Source organism: Lissotriton helveticus, chromosome 4_1 (genome assembly GCF_964261635.1).
Source record: "Lissotriton helveticus chromosome 4_1, aLisHel1.1, whole genome shotgun sequence".
Lineage (NCBI taxonomy): Eukaryota > Metazoa > Chordata > Amphibia > Caudata > Salamandridae > Lissotriton > Lissotriton helveticus.
The window spans coordinates 1,921,652,025-1,921,677,435 of NC_136063.1; the positions used below are offsets into that span (position 1 = coordinate 1,921,652,025).

At 44.5% G+C, this 25,411-nt stretch overlaps 1 protein-coding gene across 2 annotated transcripts in view; it reads left to right on the plus strand.

Moving 5' to 3' along the window:
- Positions 1–25,411, plus strand: part of LOC144829436 (integrator complex subunit 6-like) — a 403,536-nt gene that overhangs the window by 137,355 nt on the left and 240,770 nt on the right. Inside the window, exons 9-11 of one of the 2 annotated variants that reach the window (XM_078688577.1) lie at positions 13,230–13,362; positions 15,328–15,422; positions 24,747–24,860. In XM_078688577.1, coding sequence (XP_078544703.1) covers positions 13,230–13,362; positions 15,328–15,422; positions 24,747–24,860 — 342 coding nt within the window. The remainder of the gene's footprint in view (positions 1–13,229; positions 13,363–15,327; positions 15,423–24,746; positions 24,861–25,411) is intronic. The other variant, XM_078688578.1, reaches the window with a different exon arrangement.

Below are 25,411 nucleotides of genomic sequence, written 5' to 3' on the forward strand. Positions count from 1 at the left end.
CCGTCGACGGGCTCGACGACGGTAGAGTCACCTCCCTTGAAGTATACTTATACGCACTTCAAGATGACCACGCGTACTCTCACGCCGGAATTGACCTCTCCGAGCCGGATCCAGCCATTCCCACCTGCTCATCTTCTGGATACTGAGGACTCTGATGAGGGCTCTATGTTCCGAACAGCGACCATCCCATCTGAACTACACGTAAAACTACATGAAAGTTCAGATTGTGAGGAACAAAAACAGGATGATGTGGAGTACCAGGAGGAATTCCAACCTCCTCCGCCTCCTCTACAGCCTATGGTGTGTCTCCCCGCCTCCATACTGACAGATCTGCAGTTTCTGATTGCGGACTACAAACAAAGGTTTCCGTCCACTCCTCCGCCTCAACCAGTTGTGACACCGCCACTTAGGCCTCGGCCTCCTCCTCTAGTCCTTCAACCAGATCCGGTTCCTTCGCGTCCTCCGCCATCCTTTGATGAGGAAGACGAAGAAGAGGAGCAACAACAGGAGGAAGGGGAGCTCCAGGACACACAAGACGAATGGGATGACTACGTGATTCCAGGTCCAGCATCCCCTGTACAGGCACAAGCGGATTCACCCCCGTAAGACATTGGGGGATTCCACAATATCCTAGAAAGGGCGGGGTTACGATTCAAACTCCAGGTAACGTCGACACAACAGGATTGCTTCCTTTATGATTTTAAGGAACCATTCAAAAAGACTGTACGGTCCTTTCCCATCATTGATTACATCTGGAAACAAGGGGAGAAAATAATGCAAAACTTAAGTAAACATGAAAGGGAGCTTCCCCAAGGAATAGAGAATAAAGTGAATGGAAATCTACCGAAAACACCCACAGAACAGCTAAGTTATTTTAGAAAATGTATTTACAGTTGATCATTTTTGATAAAATCATTTACTTCAGCATTGAAAAAGGTCAGTTTCTAATGTAAAAAAACATTGGATTGTAGAATCATGAGGAAACATCAGCCCAAGTGCATATATGAATATCCTAGAAAGGGCGGGGTTACGATTCAAACTCCAGGTAACGTCGACACAACAGGATTGCTTCCTTTATGATTTTAAGGAACCATTCAAAAAGACTGTACGGTCCTTTCCCATCATTGATTACATCTGGAAACAAGGGGAGAAAATAATGCAAAACCCTTCATCTCTGCCTCTAGTACTGCCCAGGCTGGACAAAAAATATAAAGCTCCTGACACGGCTCCAGCTTGCCTTACTGGCCATCCAAAGCCGGACTCCGTCATTACCCAGGCAGCGCAGCGCAAGTCACAAAATCCATCGGCTGCGTTGGATGCGCCGCCAGATAAGAAAGGTTGAAAACTAGACAACATAGGGAAGAAGTTTTCGTCCATGTCAGCACTAACAGTGCGTGCAGCAAACTCTTTGGCACTGTTAGGACGCTACAACCGTCAAATGTGGGCAGATATCGCTCCATATTTGGTTTCGCTTCCAGAAGAGCAGAAAGAAGAGGCGAAAAAAGATTCTCCTTGAAGGCGAGCGTTCTGCTTCGGAGATGATTGATGTGGCGATGGATATCGCATCCACGGGGATTCTTCTTAATTCGAAAGGAGGAGAAAGAATGGAGACCTATATTGGACTTAAGAGACCTCAACCAATACCTCAAAAAACAGTCATTCCTTCAGCCGTCCCAGTGTCTCACTCACTTTCCTAGGAGCTGTCCTAGATACTACTCAAAGAAAGGCTTTCCCTTCACTGGAATGTCAATTGAAATTAAGGACCTTGGCCGCCCGGTTCAATCCAAAATGTCCATCACAGTGCGCCTGTACAAATCCTTGTTAGGGAAGATGTCCTCAAACATCCTGTTGGTTCCACACTGCCGCCTTCGTATGCGGCACTATGTAAACAAACAAGGGGGAACTCGCTCTCTGACGTTGTCTCAAGAATCTCAACGGATTTGGAAATGGCTACTTCAATACAACATTTCCCTTCGGGCAGAGTACGTCCCAGGGACGGACAATGTCCTGGCGGACTCTCTGAGCAGAAAACGCTCGGTGTGCCACGAGTGGGAGCTGGATCAACAACTTCTCAGCTCTGTATTCGCCCGATGGGGCAGGCCTCACCTGGATCTATTTGCGACACAGCACAACGCAAAATGCCAACATTACGCAAGCTGGCATCCCCAGAAGGGATCGCTAGGGATTGCATTTTCGATCGCATGATGCAACGTCTTTGCATACGCATTTCCTCCATTTCCCCTAATTCCCAGGGTCCTCCGGAAACTGAAGGCAGAGCATTGCACCCTGATCTTGATAGCCCCAGCGTGGCAGCGCCAGCACTGGTTTACAGAGCTTCATATCCTGTCGCTGGAACCGCCGGTTCTATTCAAGTCTTGCCCGACTCTCCTCACAATGAAACAGGGGCAAGTTCAGCATCCGGATCCAGCATCTCTCAGATTGTCGGCTTGGCTCCTGAGTTCAGAGAGTTTCAGAACCTAGACATTCCTCAAGAATGCAGGGCAGTCTTACCCGGGCTCGGGCCGACAGTACCAACAAGACGTATTCTCTAAAATGGGAAAGGTTCTGTGTATGGTGTAAAGCAAACAAGATACACCCCTTTTCATCAACACCTGCACAAATTCTACCTTACCTGCTCCATTTGGCGCACTCAGGATTGGCCCATGCTTCTATTAAAGTCCACCTGGCGGCCATATCTCGGTTCAGGCGTTCGTCATCTGGTACTTCCCTCTGGTCCAATAGACTGGTTAAGCAATTTCTAAAAGGCCTGTTCAGGACATTCCCTCCTGTGAGAGCTTTACAACCCACCTGGCAGCTAAACATTGTGCTTGCTGAACTGATGAAACATCCCTTTGAGCCAATAAGCAGAGCCAACATCAAATACCTGTCTTGGAAAACCGCTCTCTTACTAGCGCTCACATCAGCAAGGCGTGTAAGTGAGCTGCAAGCCTTCTCTATTCAGGATCCTTTCCTGCAGTTCAAACAGGACAGAGTTATTCTACGGACCAACCCTAAATTCATCCCAAAGGTTCCGTCTAATTTTCACCTGAATGAACCTATAGTCTTGCGGACTTTCTTCCCAAATCCACTTTCCGCAGCAGAGAAGTCTCTCCACTCTTTAGACCTCAATCATTGTTTGAAGTTCTACATCCACCGAACAGAACAGTTTCGGAAATCCAACCAGCTTTTTGTTGCCTTCAGCAGGCCCAGAAAGGGTCTTCCATTAACTAAGCAGAGCATTTCTCGTTGGATCTCTGCAGCCATTACTTTCTGCCATCAACAGGCAGGTCATCCTCTGCATTCTAAAGTTCGGGCTCATTCAACCAGAGCTGTCTCCACTTCAATGGCGCTCTTTGCAGGAGTGCCCATTATCGACATATGCAGAGCGGCGACATGGAAGACACCACATAGGTTCACCAGGCACTACTGCTTGGATTCTGAACTTATGAAAGATGCAGCAGTTGGACAAGCTGTGCTCAGTCATCTATTTCACTAGAGGTGAGCCTTCTCTCTTTCATCCCACCTTCCTACTGTCTACTCGCACATTTCTCTTTTATATGGTATTTTGGTACTTGTTATATTTCACAATTGGTATTCTAATATCGAGTGATTTTACATGTTGTACCATACGAAATGTGTTGGTGATTGCTTGCTACTCTGATTCAGGCATGTGAATCTATGAAAGATACCCCTAATACTGGATAAGAAATGAGTTACTTACCTGTAACTGCAGTTATCCAGTATTGGTATCTTTCATAGATTCACATGCAACCCACCCACCTCCCCTGGAAGGGCTCACCTTGGTTCTCTCAGTAGGTACTACTTAGCACTGTGCTTACGAAAATCTGAGGGACTAGGGCTCCTTCCAGGAAGGTTCTAGAGGGTGGTGATATCTGATTGGCTCTTGGCCAAAGTTTGGTCCTTTTTACAAAAGGACATGAATATGTTACTAATGAGAGGCCTCTGGCCTATTACTATGTATATGTCTTTATGACAATACTCTTTTTATGTACCGGGGACTCCCACCCCGACGACCGGGAATGATTCAGGCATGTGAATCTATGAAAGATACCAATACTGGATAACTGCAGTTACAGATAAGTAAATCATTTCTTCTTTGGCTCCAGAAGGTTAAAGCCAGAAAAGAGATCCTCTCAAGTGAGAGTGAGGAGGAGTCATCTTCGTCTAGGAGATCTCAAAGAAGGAGCAGATTTCCTCAGGCACATACCTCAGGTGAGAGACCTGAGAAGGCCCCAAAAAAGACCACTCCAGGGTCTTCAGGGCGCAGTCCTTCACAATCTCCTTCAGGCAAAACTAAGGAGAAGAAGGGTTCTGCTGAGGTGAAACACGTGAAGAAAACTGCCTCAGAACCTTCAAAATCTCCTCCTAGGGTCAAGATTACCATCAAAAAGACTTCCTCTACACCTTCTGAGGAGAAAGTGAAAGGATCTACACCGTCGACGGGGCCGTTGACGAGGAAGATGACATCGTCGACGACGAAAACACCATCATCGTCGACGAAACAGGAGGTAAAGACTGTTGCTAAGACGCCGTCGACACTTTCACCGTCGACGGCGGTATTGACGACGGGTTCGGCGTCGACGACTATGGCTACATCAACATCGTCGACGAGACCGTTGACGACGGGAGAGTCGATGATGACTACGTCGACGGTAACTACAACATCGACGATAGCGTTGACGACGATAATATTGTCGACGGCGGCGAGAGAAAAGACCCCGGAAAAGAGGTTTTCATCCTGGAAAAGGACAATAACATCAGAAATTGCATCTCCAAGAAAGGTGTCTCCATTAGTCCCTTCTCACCTTCTGGAAGAGGAGGACTCAGAGGATGAAGAGGAAGGTGGTCCTTTTGGATATGCGAGTAGTCCTTCGCAATTAAGAGTGAAATATCAGGAGGATTCGGAGGAAGAATATGGGGAGTTTCACCATCATCCCCAAGAACAGCAACAATACCACCAGGAGCATCATGAGGAGATGACTAGTGTGCCATCATCTTTACTGAAAGATCTACAGAGCATGTTGGAGGATTATAGAAGAAGGTATCCAGTTCCTCAAACCTCTCAGGCAATTTCTGAGGTTACACCTCATCCTCGCTCTGTACCGGGTACACCAGTACGAAGAAGGGAGATCTTGCCGGAGTCCATTCCTAGGTCTCCACCACCAAGATCTTAACGTGATCCAGATACCTCGGACAATGACCATGAAGATGGAGAGATTTCAGAACCTAGTAGAGAATGGGACGATTTTCTCATTCCTTCTCCTTCAACTCCTACTCCGAAACCGGTGGATTCTCCACCAGAGGACATCGGTGGTTTTCATAACCTAATGGAAAGAGCCACTAAAAGATTCGCACTTACCATGATGGAGGATAAGGCGGAATGTTTCTTGTATGATTTAAGGAACCCTATCGAAGATCTGTTTGTTCCTTACCTATTGTTAGTCATATTTGGGAAGAAGGCTTGAAGGTTATGGAGACGCCGGCTAAGGGACTCCGGTTCTAGCCAGACTGGAGAAGAAATATAAAGCGCCTTCAGATGCTCCATCGTGCCTTTTGGGTCATCCAAAACAGGATTCAGTGATTACGCAGGCGGCGCAGCGGAAATCGAGAAATTTGTCAGCTCCAATTACAACACCACTAGACAGAGAGGGTAGGAGGCTGGACAACGCAGGAAAGAGGTTTTCCTTAATGTCTGCCCTGCTGGTGAAAGCTGCAAATGCTCTCGCTATTCTAGGAAGATATGACAGGCAAATGTGGTGCGACCTGTCGCCTTATATTGACCGGGTGCCGGAGCCAGAGAAACAAGAGGCCAGAAAAATTCTTCTGGAGGGTGAGAGGACTTCGGCGCTATGGATATAGCGACCACAGCATTTAGGTCTCTGGGAGGAGCGGCAGTTCTGCGTAGACAAGGGTGGCTTCGAGCGACGGCTTTTAGGCCTGTAGTGCAAAATAAGATCTTAGACCTTCCCTTCAATGGTGAAGATTTGTTTGGTAAACATATTAATGACACACTACAGAGTATCAAGAAGGATACGGATACTGCGAAAGCATTGGGAACTCTACAATACAGAAAGGTTCCTTTTCGAGGCTCTAGAGGTATAGGGCAATCTTCTTATAGAGGAGGATATCAGCAGGGGAGATATTCCTCTTATTCCGCTTCATCCCAGCCCTACCGCCAGCAGTATTCTCAGCGTCAATCAGGAGGTTATACGAAATCGACTCCGAGAGGCAAAGGAGGTCGTCAGGGGAAGGACAGCACCTGACGACAATGACAACCTTCAATCTCCGGCTACATCAACGCCTCTAAGATCAAGTGCTCCCCTCGGTAGAAAGATTGCACATTATTTTCAAAATTGGCAAAAAAAAACAGAGGATAAATGAGTCCTCAACATTATTCTATTCGGCCACACTCTAGAATTTCTACAGACGCCTCCTTGTACACCACCGGTGCATCAAAAGGTTAATTATCTACATCAACTCCAGAAGGAGATTCGGACAATGCTCCGAAAGGGAGCAATAGAACAGGTACCGAATTCCCAAAAAGGAAAGGGATTTTCCTCCCGATTTTCCTCCAATGGTGCCCTATTCTGGATCTCAGATCCCTAAACACCTATCTCAAAAAGCAATCTTTCAGGATGGTGTCTCTTCAGGACATCCTTCTACTGTTGAACCCAGGAGATCATATGACCACTTTAGACCTGCAGGATGCGTATTTTCATGTCCCTATCCATCCTTCACACAGACAGTACCTTCGATTCATGGTAGCCGGAGAGCATTATCAGTTCAAGGTACTGCCATTCGACCTAAAGTCAGCACCTTGAGTATTCACAAAATGCCTGGCTCCAGTAGCGGCGGTGTTGAGGAAGCAAAAACATCAAATATTTCCTTACCTCGACGACTGGTTAGTCAAAGCACCATCGGAAACACAGGCCAGGACGTCAACACAGGCCTGCTTAGACTTATTTGCCAAACTGGGTTTGACTCTGCACGAGGGAAAATCAACCCTTCAACCGACAAAACTGATCACGTTTCTGGGAGCAATACTGGATACGGAAAGAAACAAGGCATTTCCCTCCAAGGAAAGGCAACTGAGGATCGTGTCTCTCTTCCAAAACTTTATAAAAAGAAAATATCATTCAGTACGCAACTACAAGTCATTACTGGGCATGATGTCATCTTGTATTCCCCTCGTGCCTCACTGCTCACTGGTTAAGGATGCGCCCATTGCAAGAACAGATCGATCTTCAGTGGAGGGATCCTTCGAAGACACAATCCAAGTGACACAAGTCATGGTCCAAGCAGCGACATGGTGGACGCTAAAAGAAAATGTCTCTCAGGGTCAGTCATTTCTTTCAAAACCAGCTCCATTGGTAGTGACTACCGATGCGTCCCTGGAAGGATGGGGAGCTTTTCTTCAAGACCTTCAAGTCAGCGGTCGTTTGAGATTGCACGAGCAGCAATTACACATAAATCTGCTAGAACTCTGGGCAATCCGCCTCGCATTGCAAGCTTTCCTACCTAGAATAAGGCGCTCACCGTTGTTGATAAGAATGGACAACACTACGGCAATGCACTACTTAAACAAACAAGGAGGAACAAGATCACTCTCCCTGTCTCAGGAGGCCCAGAGAATATGAGAATGGGCGCTACAGCAGGGGATATCCTTGACAGCAGAACACCTCCCGGTAGATCTGAACATCAAAGCGGATACTCTCAGCAGGCTCAAATCGTTCTGCCACGAGTGGGAGCTGGATCAGGGGGTCCTGGACAGCATTTTTCGAAGATGGGGAACACCAACATTAGACCTCTTTGCCACAAGAGACAACATCAAATTCCGGTTCTTCGCAAGCTGGCTTCCCCAGAAGGGGTCTTGGGGGAATGCATTTTCGATGGCATGGTCCTGCGTTTTTGCTTACGTTTTTCCTCCAATTCCTCTCCTGCCCCGAGTGCTTGTGAAGATCAAGAAAGAACCGAGCAGGCTTATCCTGATAGCCCCGTGGTGGCCCAGACAACACTGGTTCACAGAACTCCTGCTGCTGTCGGAGGACCATCCAGTTCGTCTCCGACTGATTCCATCGCTTCTGATAATGTCCCGGGGACAAGTGCTCCATCCGGACACGAAATCCTTGCGCTTACCAGCCTTTCTCCTGAACACTGTGAATTTCAACATCTGAAAATCTCAGAGGAATGTAAGAGAATCCTCTCCAAGGCTAGGGCGGATAGTACCAACATAACCTACAGTATGAAATGGAAGAGATTTTGTCTATGGTGTCAGAGAAATAACATTCACCCTCTAACTGCGGCACCTCATGAAATGATCCCATGCATCTTACTTCTAGCCAAGTCAGGATTGGTTCACGCTTCTATTAAGGTGCATTTAGCTGCATTATCCTGCTACAGGAGGTCTTCCTCGGGTCCATCCTTATGGTCTGCAAGGATGATCAAACAGTTTATGAAAGGGCTATTCAGAGTTTTTCCTCCAATAAAACCACCACCACCGCTTTGGCGTTTAAATATAGTGCTATCTCAGCTAATGAAACAACAGTTCGAACCTATACATAGAGCAGATTTGAAATTCCTATCATGGATGGTGGCGCTTCTCATCGCCTTGACATCAGCAAGACGGGTAGGAGAACTACAGGCTCTCACGATTCAAGCTCCTTTTTTGCAGTTTCAAGAAGACAGGATGATTCTTAGAACTAACCCAAAGTTCACATCCACATCCACTGCGTTGTTTGCAGGAGTGCCGATCCAGGACATATGCAGAGCAGCAACCTGGACATCCACGCGTACCTTCACCAGGCACTACTGCTTGGAAGCGACAGCTGAGACAGATGTGGCGGTGGGAGAAGCAGTTGGGGAGAAATATCACCCATTGACGGTGAGCCTCTTTACATTTATTTTTGCTCACAAATTCACATTTTTATTACTTACTGTGTATAAGATTATTCATACTGTTTTGCATGATGTAAGAATGCAGAAGACAAATGTGCTTTGTTATATCACTGCTCGCTATTCTGATTTAGGCATGTGAATCTATGAAAGCTCCAATACTGGAGTAAGAAAACAAGTTACTTACCTGTAACTGTAGTTCTCCAGTATTGGAAGCTTTCATAGATTCACATGCAACCCACCCTCCTCCCCTGAGGGGCTCACCTTGGATTTGGCACAGAAAGTGTTTTATGCACAAGTGTGCGAAACTCTGAGGGGCAAAAGGTTCTCTCGGGAGGGTTCTTTCTAGAGAGTGAGGAGCTCTGATTGGTTCAGAGAAAAGTTTGGTCCTTTTTACATAACGAATGTAATGGGTTGCAAAAGGAAAATGGGCCTCGGCCTTTTTTCAGTTTGCTTTACTACTAAGCATAGCTTTGTTATATACCTGAGACTCCCGTCTCGACGACGGGGAATGATTCAGGCATGTGAATCTATGAAAGTTTCCAATACTGGAGAACAACAGTTACAGATAAGTAACTTGTTTTCTTACTGTAAGTACTACTCTTCTAAGGAAAATAAAATGCACTCTAAAGACTGTAACTTATTCTGCATAAAAATAGAGCTGCATTTGTTCTTAATCAAAAGCAAGTGCCCATATGGAATCATTGCCTAATGTGAGCACACATGGATCCTTTTATATAAGAAATGCAGCACCTCGGATCTAAATATACAGAAAATTTCAATGAAAAACATCCCAGTGTTAGGATAGAAAGATTTGATAGTCCATGTTTCCATTCTCTTACCTAGAGTAATTCTGGAGAAATAAAAAATCTGATCATCATTGCTTACGTGTTATGAACTTGAAAATAATGGTAACATTTAATTTCTGCTAGGGATTGTAGAGGCCTGTTTACATCAGGGCGCCCTAAGATTGTCAAAAGGACCCATGTACTGGATTTGGTATTGTCTCATTATTCACATAAAGGTCCACCGCAAAGATTTTTCAGCAGAGTTGGTAGTGGCTTCAGTGTTGAGGAAACTGCATTACCGTGATCTCTGCTTGAGGAGTGAGAGAACTGAGTTTATAGGCTAATTTTTGGCAGATATTCACTTTGTTCCATCCTCTAAATGGAATGACCTCTTAGGAATAGATGGTCGTGTTGATCAGAGACTTGAGTGCTATCCAGGACATGGATTATCTCGGTAGTGTTATTTTTATTGAAAGTGTCAGATTTACAGAAGAGTCAGATGCGCAACAAAATGTAATCTCTCATCTTATAGTAAAGTGCATTTCTGAGATGACATTATGTCAGCAACTTGAGTTCTCAGGTGTGCAGTGGGCAATAGACACAGGAACAACATTTGTGGGCAGCTAGCACAGGTATTCTAGCAGTGCAGCACAGAACTGGCGTCTGGTCTCCTTGCAAAAGACAGAGCTCTGCGTGGACATTTTGTATAACTTACTGTTTTACATTGGACACTCAACTATGTGCTGGGTAAACTTTGCAGCCTGTCTTCTTATGTAACAAAAGTTGCAGGGAGACCCTTGAGTGGCAGACACAGAGCAGTGAGCATTGAGGCTGTGACTGACAGGATACATCTTTCGTTCTCTACAAACACAGCAGCACTTTTTTGTGAGGGGTCATGACTTGTGTGAAGCCAAGGGTGAGAGGGTATAGTTTTTGAAGCAGCACAACTTCTGTTAACTGATGCCATCAGTTCTAGTGCACCACACTGAGAACGCAGAACCTACTAGTTTACACAACAGGAGCTACCTGGACAGAGTGTGAGGAAGAACCTTCATAAGAGCAATATTTTTCACCAGACGCTATTTAAGTTCTTACCATTTGCTCCTTGCTCTAGAGGTCAGTAGAATAAATGTGTAACTGTGACAGGACATTTAGTTTGTATGATTACAGGTTGATACTGTATCTGAGTTTCCAAGACTACCACTTTCTGGAGTAAACAATAACAGTTCAACTTCGCTATCCTTGAAAAGTCAAATAGACAAACGTTTATCTAAATGGAGTTCGGTAGCATCTCATGTGACGGGACATCAGTTGTAAATGATAGAACCCACCATAGACACTGCGGAGTAAACACTGATTCCCACATCTCAGGAGTAGGAAAGACTTCCTTGCATCAACCCAGTTGCACACTCAAACACGCATTTGCAATAGCTTAAACTTGCGTAATGCACGACCTATTGCATTGCAAATGCTTGTCTTTAAAGCCTGTTGATGTACCCCTCCCACCTGCCATATACTTTGAAAATCCCTGTTTCAACAAACGTGTCATCTGACCGAAGCCCTTCAATTCCCTCCCGATTGGGCTTTCTCTTGTAACTAGGTGACAAACACTGCTTGGTACAGAGGGTGGCAGCGAGTGCACTGCTCTCAGTGCTCAGGGTGAAGAAGGCACGGACAACGGGAGGGAGGGTGGGGGTGCTAAAGAAGGCACAACAATGGAAGGGAATGCAGGGGGTGTTAAAGAAGGCACGGACAATGGGAGGGATGGCGGGGGTAAAGAAGACACGGACAAGGGGAGGGAGGGTGGGGTTGTAAATAAGGCACCACGGACTGAATATAAGCAAAGCACTTAGTGCCTTCAGAAAGAGAAACACAATAAGGAAAATAGTACTTAAAGACTAAATAACAGATACCGTGTAATAACCAAAGTAAAAGGGCCAGTTGCCATGGAAGGTGACAAATGAAGAGAAGGCGATACTAAGAAGTGACTAACAAACCTTTTTACGAATCACAAGCCAGCATTTAGGAAGGAGAATAACACAAGCCAATGGCAACAATGGACAGAGAGTGGGCGGGGCTTCTATTCCCTAATCCACTACAAGTCTAGCAGAGTAGCCCACGCTTGCTGACTCTAGGCTCGACCTTAAAAGGACTAGGTGAGGGATGCTATTTTCAGGAGCACTCAGAATGAGTGAAGAATATTTGATTGTCTGCAGCAAAGGAACATAATTGCAATAAACCTACTTACAAAGACTAAGGCCTTCATCCTGAGTTGATTCTGAGTTGATCAGAAAAGGTTGAGGTATTTACCATACTACCCCAGGGTGAGATATTTACAGGGTACTGTAAGTAACTACTATTCCAAGTAAAAATCACTATTACAATCCCTTTGTTCGGTTTGGAAAAGAGTTGGAATTAGCCACTAAACTTGAAATTGCAGCCTCTGAGTTATTAAAGGCTTAATAAATGCAATTTACCAGAACCTTCAAAAAGAATGGCAATTCCTGTTTGAACATCTTGGTTGTCTTTCTCTACTTTATTTGTTGTATACCTTTTTTTCACTGAATACTTTTAGATGTTAGAGCCGGTGTTTTTAGTTATTATGTAGAGCCTTTTCAGAAAGAACAGATTTTTTGGTTGGATTGGATAATGTCCATGTGACAAAGTGGGGCGTCTATTGAGGGACCTTCGGGTTGGTATTTGTTTCTGTATAATTTAGACTGAAAATGTTTTCATAGGAATCTGACGGGACAACAATCTCACAAAGGATCACAGATTAATTAAGTGACCTGTTGGGAAATACCGATTGAACTCTTTAGGCATACTTGAGCCAAAATTATATAATTATATTTGATCATATTTCGGTATAGAGGCATTTAAAGGTGTGTATTGCTTGTAAGAAGGGCTACCCGCAAATCTATTTTACAGACACTAACTACGGCAAAGCAGTCTCATACTTGATCTCAGGTTGTAATTGTTGCAATTCTATATCCTTGTTCTGAAGAAAAGGTCTAATGCCTGTTCCAGGAATGTATAGAATTCCTTACCTGGTTTATAAATATCTGAATAGAAATGTTGCATCTAGTCCAACAGTTAAATGGAAATCAAAAGTTCCCCTTACGTACATTACACATTAGTTTGAATCATTGCACATGAGCATTTCTCTGTGGGTCTATGTCCGCTCTGGTGCATTGCAGGTTTTCGGGAGGGTTCATGATCATGAGCCATTCAATGCACTCCCAAAATGAAATAAAGCCTTTGAAGAAAGAGCAATGGGTAGTTTGAAATTGAGACCCCGATTATGAACCACATTTCCTCTGTTGCTGAAGATCTGCTCGTGTTTCAGAGAGGACTGACTACTATTCATCTCGTATATTTTGCAAGAGTGTTCCCTAGACGGGACTCCCTTTGTATCATTTAATGTCTTTCGTTTAATGCCTTGCTGATGTTGGGGATGCATTAAAAAATTGTTTTTATAGGAGAGATTCCCAAAATTGATTAATCAACTTTTGTTTATTTGTTTTTCAGGTATTTGTGACCAGTAGTGGAAAATATAGTGAAGTTGGACATCCGTTTGGCTATCTAAAAGCAAGCACTACTTTAACCTGTGTGAACCTTTTTGTGATGCCTTACAACTTTCCTGTGCTGCTGCCTCTACTAGGTACATGGAAATTGATGCAAGGTTTCTTAATTTGAAGTGCACGACTAAAGAAATGTTCAAGTGGTTTCAATTTAAGCACTCCCATCTAAACTGAGATACCAGCTTAAATTCTAAGCGAAAGTACGAGTCTAATACACTTTTAAGCAATTTTACACTTTTGAGTAAGTGCACTATATTTCGGTATTCACAAACTGCTCTTTTGTAGCAACTTGCCCTACTGTAGTAAATCCAGCACTACACATGGCCAACCAGTGGTACTGCAACACTCTTCCATAGAAAATTAGGATGGTAGGAATTTCCTACAAAAGTGTAAACTGCTATAAAAGTGCAGTTTTTGAATACCGAAAGCAGTAATAATAATAATAAGCCCATTAATAAAGTGCATGGCTACGCCTAACAATATGTCCCAGTGCTAAAAGATGAAGAGCCAGAGTGGAACATCACCAACTAAAACATCAGCCCTATTAAAAGACACGGAGCAGAAAGCTGAGATAAGGGCGCATGTTAAAACAATGCGGAATAACCAGGTTTTAAGCCTCTTTCAGAACAACAGGTCCAACTGTTCATCCTTAGATAAAGAGGCGGTGAATTCCAAGCTTTTGAAGCTAGAAAAGCAAAAGAGCAGCTGCCCCACTTAACTTTTCTCACCCGTGGTATAACTGCCAGATTTGTGCCTGAAGATCTAAGACTACGGCAGGATTGGTGTCTGGTCACCCAAGAGGTCAGATATTGTGTATCCCTATCATTAAAGATTCTATGGCAGAATCCAGTGGCTTTAAGTAGAATTCTCTCTCTAAGTCGCAACCAATACAAAGTGGCCAAAGCTGGCCCTGTAGGAGCACACCTTGGGGTATTTAACACTAAGCGGGCCCCAGCAGTTTGAACTCTCTGTAATTTCTGAAGTCTACCTTTGGTTACCCCTAGAAATAGGACATTTCAGTTATCTAGCAGCGAGCTAGCTGATGCCTGTTAAATGATTTTCCTGACAGAGAGATGAAGAAACTCAAAGATCTCCCTTAGCATTTTCAAGGTGTTAAAGCATGTACCTGCCACTGCAGTTATCTGATGTTCAAGAGATAGCGCTGGGTTCAGCCAAACTCCTAAGTTCTTTACTTTTTCCTTCGGAACTGAAGTAGAGCCAATTACATTGGGCCACCATGCTGATGTTCAGTTGGAGTGGTTTTCCCCACAATGAGAACCTCCGTTTTATTAGCATTTAGTTTAAGGCAGCTATTGGTCATCCAGTTGGCCACCTCCACGAAACAGCTTTCACATTAGCCATCTGTTCCATCTATCTCCTGAGATAAGGTGACTATGAATTGAGTGTCCTCTGCATAGGACACAGTAGTAACATTGTGACACTCAATTTCCGTAAACCTGCTCAAAATTGTACGGAACTACAAAAGTACAGTTTGTGAATAGCACTTTCTAGTAAGTTTTGTAGTACTATTGTAGTACTACAAAGCACAGTACAAAGTGCAGTTTGTGAATGATGCCCAACATGTTTGCAAAGTTGTCTACATTTTTCATCAACCATGTGTTGATCGTAATGCGGGGCTCAAAATAATTTTAAAGTGTTAGAGAATTACTCATTGAGAATAAATATTATGGATAAATGTTTTTTTGTACAATTTGATACCTACTATGATATATCGATAACGAGAAAAAAAGACTACTTCATATTATTTTGATGGTTTTGAACTGTACATTTTATGCTGTTCAAAATAAGTGTTGAATTGTTAAGACTACAAAGGCCAACAATCTAGAAATTGAAAAAATAATTTTGCTCTGAGCTTTATGCCTAATACACACCATGTATTTCAGGAAACTAAACATTTACTACTTATGCCTGTTCCCTTTTTTTACTGTCCCCTTGCTTGCTAGTTTCAGTACATATCTATCATTATGTTAGACTGTTTGATAACAGAAACGATAATTATATTGTATCTCTATATTTTGTTCCAGATGATTTGTTTAAAGTGCACAAACTGAAACCAGACGTTAAGTGGCGTCGTGCGTTTGACTGCTATTTGAAAACAATACCTCCTTACTTTTTATTGGTATGTACATCTATATTTTTGTATCCACCATAAAGGTTGTTGATCTGTGTGTATTTAAACAATTTTTAATATGGGCGGCAATTTCTGCTACCAAAAATATCTAAAAATGCTAAAAATATCCATAGACCCTTAATCTATAGAGGGTTTAAGCCAATTCAATAAAGGATCACTATCTAAGGGACCTGACCAATTTTTTGCTCAAGAAATATGTGTGGATATTTTCATACAGTTTATCCTTGTCGGATTTTAATAAAGGTAGCAGTGAGTATCTAAGGGCTAGATGTACGTCCGAAAATGCTATTTTGTATTTCCTAAATAGCGACTCCTTAAAAATCTCAAGGCACTAGGTCTCATTTCCTAAATGCCCAATTCGCATTTAGGAAATGCTATGTACATGTGCACATGAATCGCAAATAGGTAATCCCTATTTGCACTTTATCACGATATCACAAATTGAGATCTCTACTGGGTAGAAATCACAACTTGCGACAGCTTAGAAGGCTTTGTACATATGAAAAGCTCATTTAACATTTCTTAACAGCCCGGAATAGCGATTCGGTCCTTTAAGAAATGCTAAATGGCTTCATACATCTGACCCTTTGTGTGTAATTGGATTCTCTGTATAGGTAAATTGCTCTGATCTGATTCAGCTTTTCTGAATATTATGTTGCGTTTTTTTAATGGAAGGTTTGTTATGTTCTGTTAATGGAGTGTGCTGGAGTGTGCTACTGTGCCATTGACTGAATTGGCGGTCAGTCAGTTGGACTGTGGAGAGTGTACATGTGTTTTTGTTTGAGGGAGAGTGCTGGAGTGAGTACTCATATGTAATGGGTGTGTCAAAGATGGCATTGACTTGAAGTGTCATTTGGAAGGAGGTGGAAGTGCTGAGGGTTTCGTTCTCCCTCTCTACCCCTGAATGATTTATTGGCAGACCCATTCTAAATTATTGGAGAAGATACTCTTCTGACTCTTTCTCCAAATCACCTTTTGTAAAATAAGCATTTCCTCGTTTTATCTGAAACTAGTCAAGTGCATAAGGCAGATTGTTATAAACAAGGCAGGAACAAGTTGAAATGATGAGTAGTTGTTTATTGGCAGCGAAACAGCAGCAGGTGGGAGCAGCTACTTGGCAGGCAGGAACAGTACAACTGACCTGGTGCCTAGCAGCCACATGAGTTCTACGTGGAACTCAAGAAATAACAAAAGATGCAAGTCATTTAAAGGCATAGTAATCAATAAAGATAAGTGGAGAATGTAACACAGATGCTTTGTGTTTAGAATCGAAGTAAGCTCCAGCATCACATTTTAGAACAGTTGTGGGATAGGTCTGGAAGGATAATGCCAACCTTAGGATTAATGTTTTAGTAACTGACCATGGTTTTTTGGGTGCTTAATAAACACAATCTCCCAAGGATGGTTCAAGAAAATCCGTAACCTGGCAGGGAAGAATGACATAAACATAGGCTGGCTACCACACTCTGGGTCATGTGGACACTGTCTCCTGTTCTGACCTTTCACCCTCTGTGAGAAGTTGGCCTGATGTGCAGTGCTCACTATTCTAGTGATCACTATATATCAGTCCAAACAACCCTTATTGATGATTGGTTGTAAGTCAACCTTATAGACCAGCTATCCTAGTAGCATGGATACGAGCAGTCTAAGGCTAAGACTCTAGAGGGCGTGTTAAGCCAGCTGTTTTACCATCACATTACCCCTTGAACACCCAGTGAAAGGACACCACACAAGGGTTATGAAAATAAACAGTGTATTTATTAGAATCACAACAACCCTGTACTCTTTATGAGGACAGGGTGCTAGGCACACAACAAAACTCTTACGAAAATACTTAAGTTAGCACGTTATACACAAATGCCCGAGGGGCACGAAAAACCATATACTTTAAAAGTGGAATGCGAATTACTAGCAGGTAAGTAACAGTTCTAATAGGCTTTGGAATCGCTAGGACTGGACTAGGGAATCGTTAGATTACTACTAGGAGACCCAGGGGACTCGGGTGCAGAGTGTGCACTCTCACGCGGGATGCGGGACAAAGTCTATGGAGGCTAGTAAAGGCAAAGTTAGTGTTCACGGGCGAACCCGACCTGGTAGGAAGAAAACGACAGTGGATCCTGACCCTAGGATAGTGAGGCTATGCTGGGACACCGAAGTGCCGAAGTTACCTAGCCCAGGGGCTGCAGCTGCATAGGTCTGAAAAGACGTCGGGGATCTCGTTGCCGGACCAGGAGCCTGGAAGGAAGAAGTTGCTGGCAGGCGACCAGTGAAGAAAAGTTCGATGGATCCAAGCCTGGATCAAGGAAGAAGAAAACCTGAAAGCAGAGGGGACCAAGTTCTTGAATCACTAGCCAGTGATTAAGTGGGCACCAGGATGGCACCGGGCGAAGTCACCGCAGTCAGGTGAGTGGGCGCTGCTGGGCTCTGCAGTCTCTCGGACCAGGAGGCGTTGTCGGCGACCAGGATGGAGGTGCGAGCTGTCCCACGAACGTTCTTGCTGTCGACGTCTCTGGACCCAGGATTGGGCAACAAGTCTTGGCAAATGCAAGGCCCACGCGGTGGACCTAAAATGGCGTCTTGGGTGGACCAGGAGGGTCCAGGGTACTTCTCCGATGGAGGGAAGCAAGGGCCAGTCTGGAGCAACCAGACCAGCAGCAGAAATGTCGTCGGGCGTCGTCAGGAAGGCCACAAGCCAGCGGCTAGTAGCCAAACAACGCGGTGAGCAGTAAAAAGCAGAAGGGCCCCACGCAGATCGTGAAGATGCTGGGGGGCTGCTCTTCGGTGCTGGAGCTGCTCAGGGTGGGGGCTTCTCGGACCCCAAAGCACTCACCAGGAATTCACTCGGCGGGCTTGCTGGAAAGAAGTCGTGCAGTCTTGCAGATGGCCGGTCCCTTGAGGTCTCGTCGCACCCACGGTTCTCAGCTGGGCTGTAGAGGTGGGTAGAGGTCAGAGGTGCCAGGGAAGCCGGTTCTCGTCGAGCTGGGCAGTCGGATTCCGTAGGAAGGACTTGCAGCAGACCGCAGTGTTCTTTAGATGGTCCCTGCGGATGCAGGGTGACTACTCCTTAGTCACAAGGGAGAAATCTTAGGAAGAAGTCTTGAGTTCCTTTCGTGGAAAGTAGTTTCAGGATTCAAAGATGATCTGATTTGGAAGGGGGCCAGTCTCTACCTTTATCCTGTAAAAGGGGGCTGGCACGCGACTAAGTCCTGCCCTATGGGTGGGACTAGGAGGGGGGTGGTTACACCCACTTCCTTGGCGGGCTTTTCCCCAGCACAGGGTCTGGAGTGACCCTGGAACTGGTTCCAGCCAGCCTATGCACAGTGAGCACCGGGGTGCCACGTGCAGTCACCTTCCTCTAAAGCCCTGCCTACCTACAATACACAAAACCCTGTCTGGGACGGTGCTGGCACCGCCCCTGGCAGGAAACCCTTTGTCCTTATCTCCTGCTCTGGGAGGACTCCCAGCAGCAGGAGGGCAGACTTGTGTCTCGGTGGCAGCATCCATTTTGTGGATGCTAAGGCTCTGTCTGACTTTAACCGGGGTTAGGGGTTACATACATGTCGTGTCCCTCTAGAAGGGTGGAATGCTAACCCCGTCGCCAGAATTGGCGAGGGGTTAGTATTCCAATTCGTATGACACCTTACTCGACATGTTTTGATAAAGCGATACCAGAGTTGGCACATAACCGCGAGGATTATAATGCACTTAAGAGTATATGGTATGCGATATCATGGAAACGGCTAAGGGATGGATCCCGAAAGCCGCAGACAGGCTCAGCTCATGCCAGAGCACCATCTCACACGATTCCAAGCACTCTGCCTTCAGGATTGTTAAGGCCTGCCATAGGAGTGACTGATAGGAGATCTGTGTGTCCATTTTAGGGTTAGATATAGGTATACTATATCTAAAGCAAAGGGTGTTTACACCACCTTGCCCCAGCTGTCGTGCAGCCAGTTGTGTCAGTTTTAGTTAGTCAATCCAGGGGTGGCACAATACATGCTTCAGCCCCTGGGAGACTTCTGGGTGCACCTCAGCCCTGGGTACAGGGACTTGGAGAGGGCCCAGTGCCAATTCAGTACCTAAGTACAATTTGGATAGAGAGAACAGCTAGGCTGTGGGTCTGATTAGCAGGCCCACAGCCAGGGAAAGTCGTAAACCAGTGCAGCAAAAAGCAAAAATCTGGGTGATCATAGGATTGCAGACCCTACTCTCCTACACCCTCAAATCATTGAGTTCAGGTGTGTTAGTCTAATTAGTTCAGTGCAGGCAAACGAAACCTGCAACCCTGATTAGTCTACCATATAAAAGTTAAGAATTGGAAACCGTATTCGACATGATCTGGTGGAAATGGTCACACTAGATGAAAGACATGGGAAATCTTTACATAGGCTTTATCCATTACATTTTGTTTCAAGTTCAAGGGTAAAAACATGGAACTTCCTTTGGAGGTTTGCCATTATCTCTGCTTGAATGGAACCACCCCAGGTAGGACATCTCATAAAAAACTGTGTTTACCGTACAAATCTGAAGCAGATACATACTCTGCCGTGTAAGAAAAAGAAAATATGCTCCTTACTTATACAGAATAAAGTGAATGTTGAAACAGCGATGTGACTTTCTGAAGAGAAACTCCATTTGCCGTGGTTATTGCTCTTGCAAGGTTTTCTCAGAAATATAATCTTAACTCGGGTACAAAGGAATCGCACTGCACTTCATAAGAACGTGGTGCCGTGGTGCCAGGAAAGTTATTGGGGTAGAGACGTCAGGTTAAGGTGAATGCTGAATTTATAGTGATAGAGGACAGTCATGAAATTTATTTTTTCAGATATTTGGTTGTGGTTTCGTAGGTGGACTCAGTGAACAGACCTATGCATTAAAAACATGCATAACAAGCTGACTTTGGGGGGCCTTTGTCACTTCTGGGTAACCTACCCTTAAGTTCACTTGCCATTTGTTTATATATTTCAGTAATATAATAAATATGGTTAGTTCAAATGTGTATGCAAACTAGAAAATGAATGGCAAAAATGTTACCTCTGTAGGTAATCAGAATAAAGTAGTGGAGGCACTTTGAGAAATAGAAAGGTGAACAATCAACTGACAATTTGAAATGTTATGTTAGGGTTCTGGTATGAGTGAACAAGCCGCATTCTCAGGCTGTCCACACTCAGTACATGAAAACGTTAGATGCTCTCTCCTATGTGCTGAATGACGTTTACAGCGTATGAAACGGTACTATGCCTAGAGGTATTAAGACATGTTGTTTGTTTTATACAATGGCCCCTTTCAGCCTCTGCACGGTACTGCACATAGAGGAATGTGCTGTACTCATTTAACCAGTCTCCTCACAGTAAGTCCTTCCTACCATCCATATGGATCAAAAGAGTCAAAGCAGCACAAGAAACTCTGTTCATGCCACAGCTATACATGTGCATGCCGAGTCAACCCTCTACCAATCCCCTCACTTAAACCTATTCCTACCATCCATTCAGATCAAAAGAGCCATGGAGTTGCGCTAAAGGCTTCATAGCTCCAGCACCACCCAACACACAGTGGTCATGTGACTGCTTCCAGTCTGCATCTGCTGATCTTTCTTACATTTGCAGCATCCTGGGTATCCCATCACTAGGCCTGGGCGGTGAACTTCGCTCAGTTCACAGTTTTCTGCACTCCGCGCTCTGCAGGAAAGGACATAGGCCCTGGATACCTGGTTGACAGGAACCCAGGGCACACTCAAAGTACATCAACAGTTTGGCAAAAACTGGGGGCAACCATGCAAAAAGGGGCACTTACCTACAGTCATCAAAATACTGAAGGAACTATACTGGCTTCCCCTCCAGGCTCTCATCATATTCAAAACCAGCTACATCACCTACATGGCTATTAGAAACAGTACCCTAACACACCTGACCAAGAAACTAACCACCTCCTATGGCCATCACAACACCTAGTACCATGACATTGCCAGACCAAGGACAAATAGATGCAGTATAGAGAGAAAAAAATTGAAGGCAGGCCTTCTCCGTTCATGCTAACAAAATCTGTAGCAAGGTAACCACTGATCTCTCTACAGCTCTTGCAATTCAGGTACAAATTGAAGATTCATTCAGTTATCATTACTTCATCGCACTCTGGATACTGCCTGTCTCCTGCCTCGTGAATACCTGTATCATTCATAGGACTGTTGCACCTGTTCAGTGCTCTTTTGCTTCCCAGCTAGAGATTCAGCGAGCAAATTGTTTGCATTGTAGCCTTGTACTTTCCACACCTCCACCCGCAGCCTTCGCTCGGCCAGCCTCGCCCTCGCCTCAGTTCCACGTATCCGGAAGACCACCACCGGTGGCAGATCCTTCTCCTACCTCGCCGCCAAGACCTGGAACGCTCTCCCTACCAGCCTACGACAGAACTAGGACCTGCTGGCCTTCAGAAGACTTCTCAAGACCTGGGTCTTCGATCAGTAGCAGCCCCCTTCCCCCCCTCCCCAGCGCCTTGAGACCCTCACGGGTATGTAGCACGCTTTAGAAATGCAGTGATTAATTGATTGATTACTTTCCATCTCATTAGGTCAAATTGGCCTACCCTATCCTCTTGTCATGAAGTAATTCCAAAATCTTAGGGTACTACTCTACCTTGAAATGCCACTGTTAACGGGAATTCTCCACATCTACCATTACCTCCACATTCATGCACAGGACTACTGGTCAAAACTATTAACAAACTAATTTAAATTAGATTTTGTTGAACATATCTTCTAAACACGCATTCCCATTCTGAATTGAAATTCAAAGCAATTCATAAAAATGTGTCAGTGGCATAATATTCTGGCAGGATTTAAATGGAAAGCTTCAGGGGGAGACCTCATCAGTGATTTTGGCAAAGAGATTCAGGCTACTGAATCCTAGCATGGTGGAACTCCTTGTGTTCAAGCAGGCATGATTTTTGTAAGATGTGCTCATCTGCTTACATTAAGAATGGGCTTTTCCAGTGATAGTTGGCCCTGTTGAAGATAGTTATCAGTACGCCCATGAAAGAGCGCAATCTACACATGAGAAGTGGCAAGACCTTCATATATCAGATATTCCAACAGGGATCTGGGGACTGAGTTTGCTAGCTCTGTTACTTCAGATGGCATTTCCGAATAGACCATGGTAGGAGCACAGACACCACATATGGATGAGACTAAATAGGCATTTTCTACAGATCAACTTCTTTATTGAAAGGGGGACAGGAAGTCAAGACTTAGACTCCAGACCGTGATCAGGACAGGCCTATTCGGGGACTGCTTTTTCCAGCCTTGGGCGAGATTAGCTCTTGTTTCGCATTGGGTTAGGCACTTGTTTTTTTTCCAGTAGATGTTTATGCATTTCCATTGCAAATTGCAGTTTAGTTTCGATATTCTAACTGGTCTAGGAGACAATGTTCTTCACCCTAGACAGCATCTATAAATTTATGAGCTTTATGCCACATATCCCCTCAATCCCTGCTTAGTCAGACAAAGATAAAAATCAGTATGGGTAAGCGGCCATTTGGTAAGTAGCTGTAAAGGTTGTCTCTTATGTTTCAGGTTTGGGAACTAACAAGTGATCTGATTCTACTTGGTATGTCACTGTTACAGAAGGACACAAACTGCTCTTATGTTTGAAAACAAGTTTGCAATTTCCGTTTTGTTCCTTGTAAACTGTTTATGGCATCTTATCTTCTTATCTTATCTTATCAAAGTTTTATATAGCGCTCGCACACCCGAGGTTTTCATGGCGCTGACCAACAGGAGCTAAGTGAGTGAGAGACAAACAAGGAATATAGAAGTAGTTAGGCTAAAAGTTGGACAAAGAGCCAGGTTTTCAAAAGCTTTCTGAACGAAAGCAGAGTAGGGGAAGAGCGGATTTCCAGGGGAAGGGAATTCCACAGTTTAGGAGCAAGGGTGGCGAATCTTCTCCCACCCTTGCGTTGAGACTTGAACCGAGGGACATAAAGGAGAATTTGCGAGGCAGAACGTAAACCACGAGAAGGAGTGTATCTGGGTAAAAGGTCTTGGATGAATTTTGGACTGCGAGTGTGCAGAGACTTAAAGGCCATACAGGCGACTTCGAAAATAATGCGCTGAGTGATGGGGAGCCAATGGAGCTGCCTCATTAGAGGTCTTGCGGATTGCCAGCGTGGGAGACGATATATGAGTCTTGCAGCCTGATTATGAACCATCTGCAGGCGCCTACTGAGGGTCGGAGGGAGGCCCAGGTAGATGGCGTTGGCATAGTCTAAATGAGACAACACCAAGGCCATCACTACCTGGGTCAAGGCTGACTGTGTTAGCATCTGGCTGATCTTTTTTATCTTCCGGAGCTGAAAGAAACATGTCGCCACCACCGAATTTATTTGAGGTTTTAGTGATAAATCTCTGTCAATAATCACCCCCAGACTCATGACGGAGATTGATGGAGTGAGAGGGGGGCTAGTTCAGATGGCCAATAATGTGGGCCCCAGAGTAACTGGCTTTTGCCAAAGAGGACCAGTTCCGTTTTATCCGGATTTAGCTTCAGTTGGTTACTGTCCATCCAATGGCGTATAAAGAGCATGGTGTTCTGGAATGATAGGATTGAGTCAGATGAGTTGTCAATTGTGAAGGTGAGTTGCAGATCGTCTGCATAATTAAACGTGGTGACTTTGAAAGATTTCAGGGACTGAAGTAGAGGAAGTAGATAAATGTTAAACAAAATAGGGGAAAGTGAGAAACCCTGGGGAATCTTCCACCAAAACAAGTTTCAGATCCCCCGCGTCAACAGAGCCAAAATGGGAGGTCGCTCGTTCGCCTTATTGGCACCCTCCCTATGGAACTCCATGCCTCAATTCCTGCGTTCTGAAACCTGTTATCTGACATTCCGCAAAGGAATTAAGACCTGGCTTTTTAATACTTAACATGCATGCCCACAGTCTCCTAAACTTGGCTCATCTTCTGTTTGCTTTAGCGCCGGGAAACCTCCGGGTAGCTGCGCGCTCAATAAATGCAATTATAATAATAATAATAATAATAACCCCACAGGAGGTAAGGAGTGCGGGAGAGGAGAAAGGAAGAAGACCAACTGCCTGTGAACGGTCACTAAGAAATGACCTGATCCAATCGTGGGCTAAGCCACAGATGCCGGCTAGTCTGACACGGTCGAGCAGAATATTATGGTCGACCGTGACAAACGCAGCAGACAGATCGAGCAGGACCAGTGCCTGGGGGACATCCATATCAGCATCTAAACACGCTTTAACCTTGCTTATCAAGGTGCATTATGTTTCAGAATATTTTATATTTTGTTTTCCTTCTAGCCATTAAAGAAAGCACTGAGGGTGATGGGGGCTCCAAATCTGATACCTGATCATCACCTAGATTGTGGACTTAGCTACAGTGTTATTTGCTACTTGAAGAAACTCGGCCAGCAGGTAATTTAGCTTTCATACTAAAATTAACTGTCAAAGATACTTCAGTGTGTTTTGTACTGTTGGTTATTAAAGTTGTTATTTTTAGTTTTTGCCAGAGTTTTCATAATATGGCTCTTAATTTTAAAATGTATTTAGTACTTGCGTTTGTGGCATTTAGTAGCATGTTTAACATAGATTGTGTTCTTCTATTTGATTGTGGTCTTCTAGGTGTTCTAACTAAAGTTTGTCGTCTTTATGTATGTATTTTTTATATGTAAGCACCAGTTTTTGTGACACTTTCAGCGAAGCCACTTCATACCTATTCCAAAAGCTTTTTCCATATTTGGGTGTTCCAAAGTTGAGGCCATAATACTAAATACATTATCTGATAGAGACTTATTGCTGCAGATTCCTTGCCTTTGAATTTCCCAGGTGTCAGGCTGGATCCTAGAAACTTTTGCTGAGCAATACCCCATGCGCGCACCGTCGGGTGACTCCATTCGGCTCTACGTGACGTCATCGGCAGCGTCAGTTATGACGTTGCGGTGCCTATATAGTCGCCACCCAGGCGC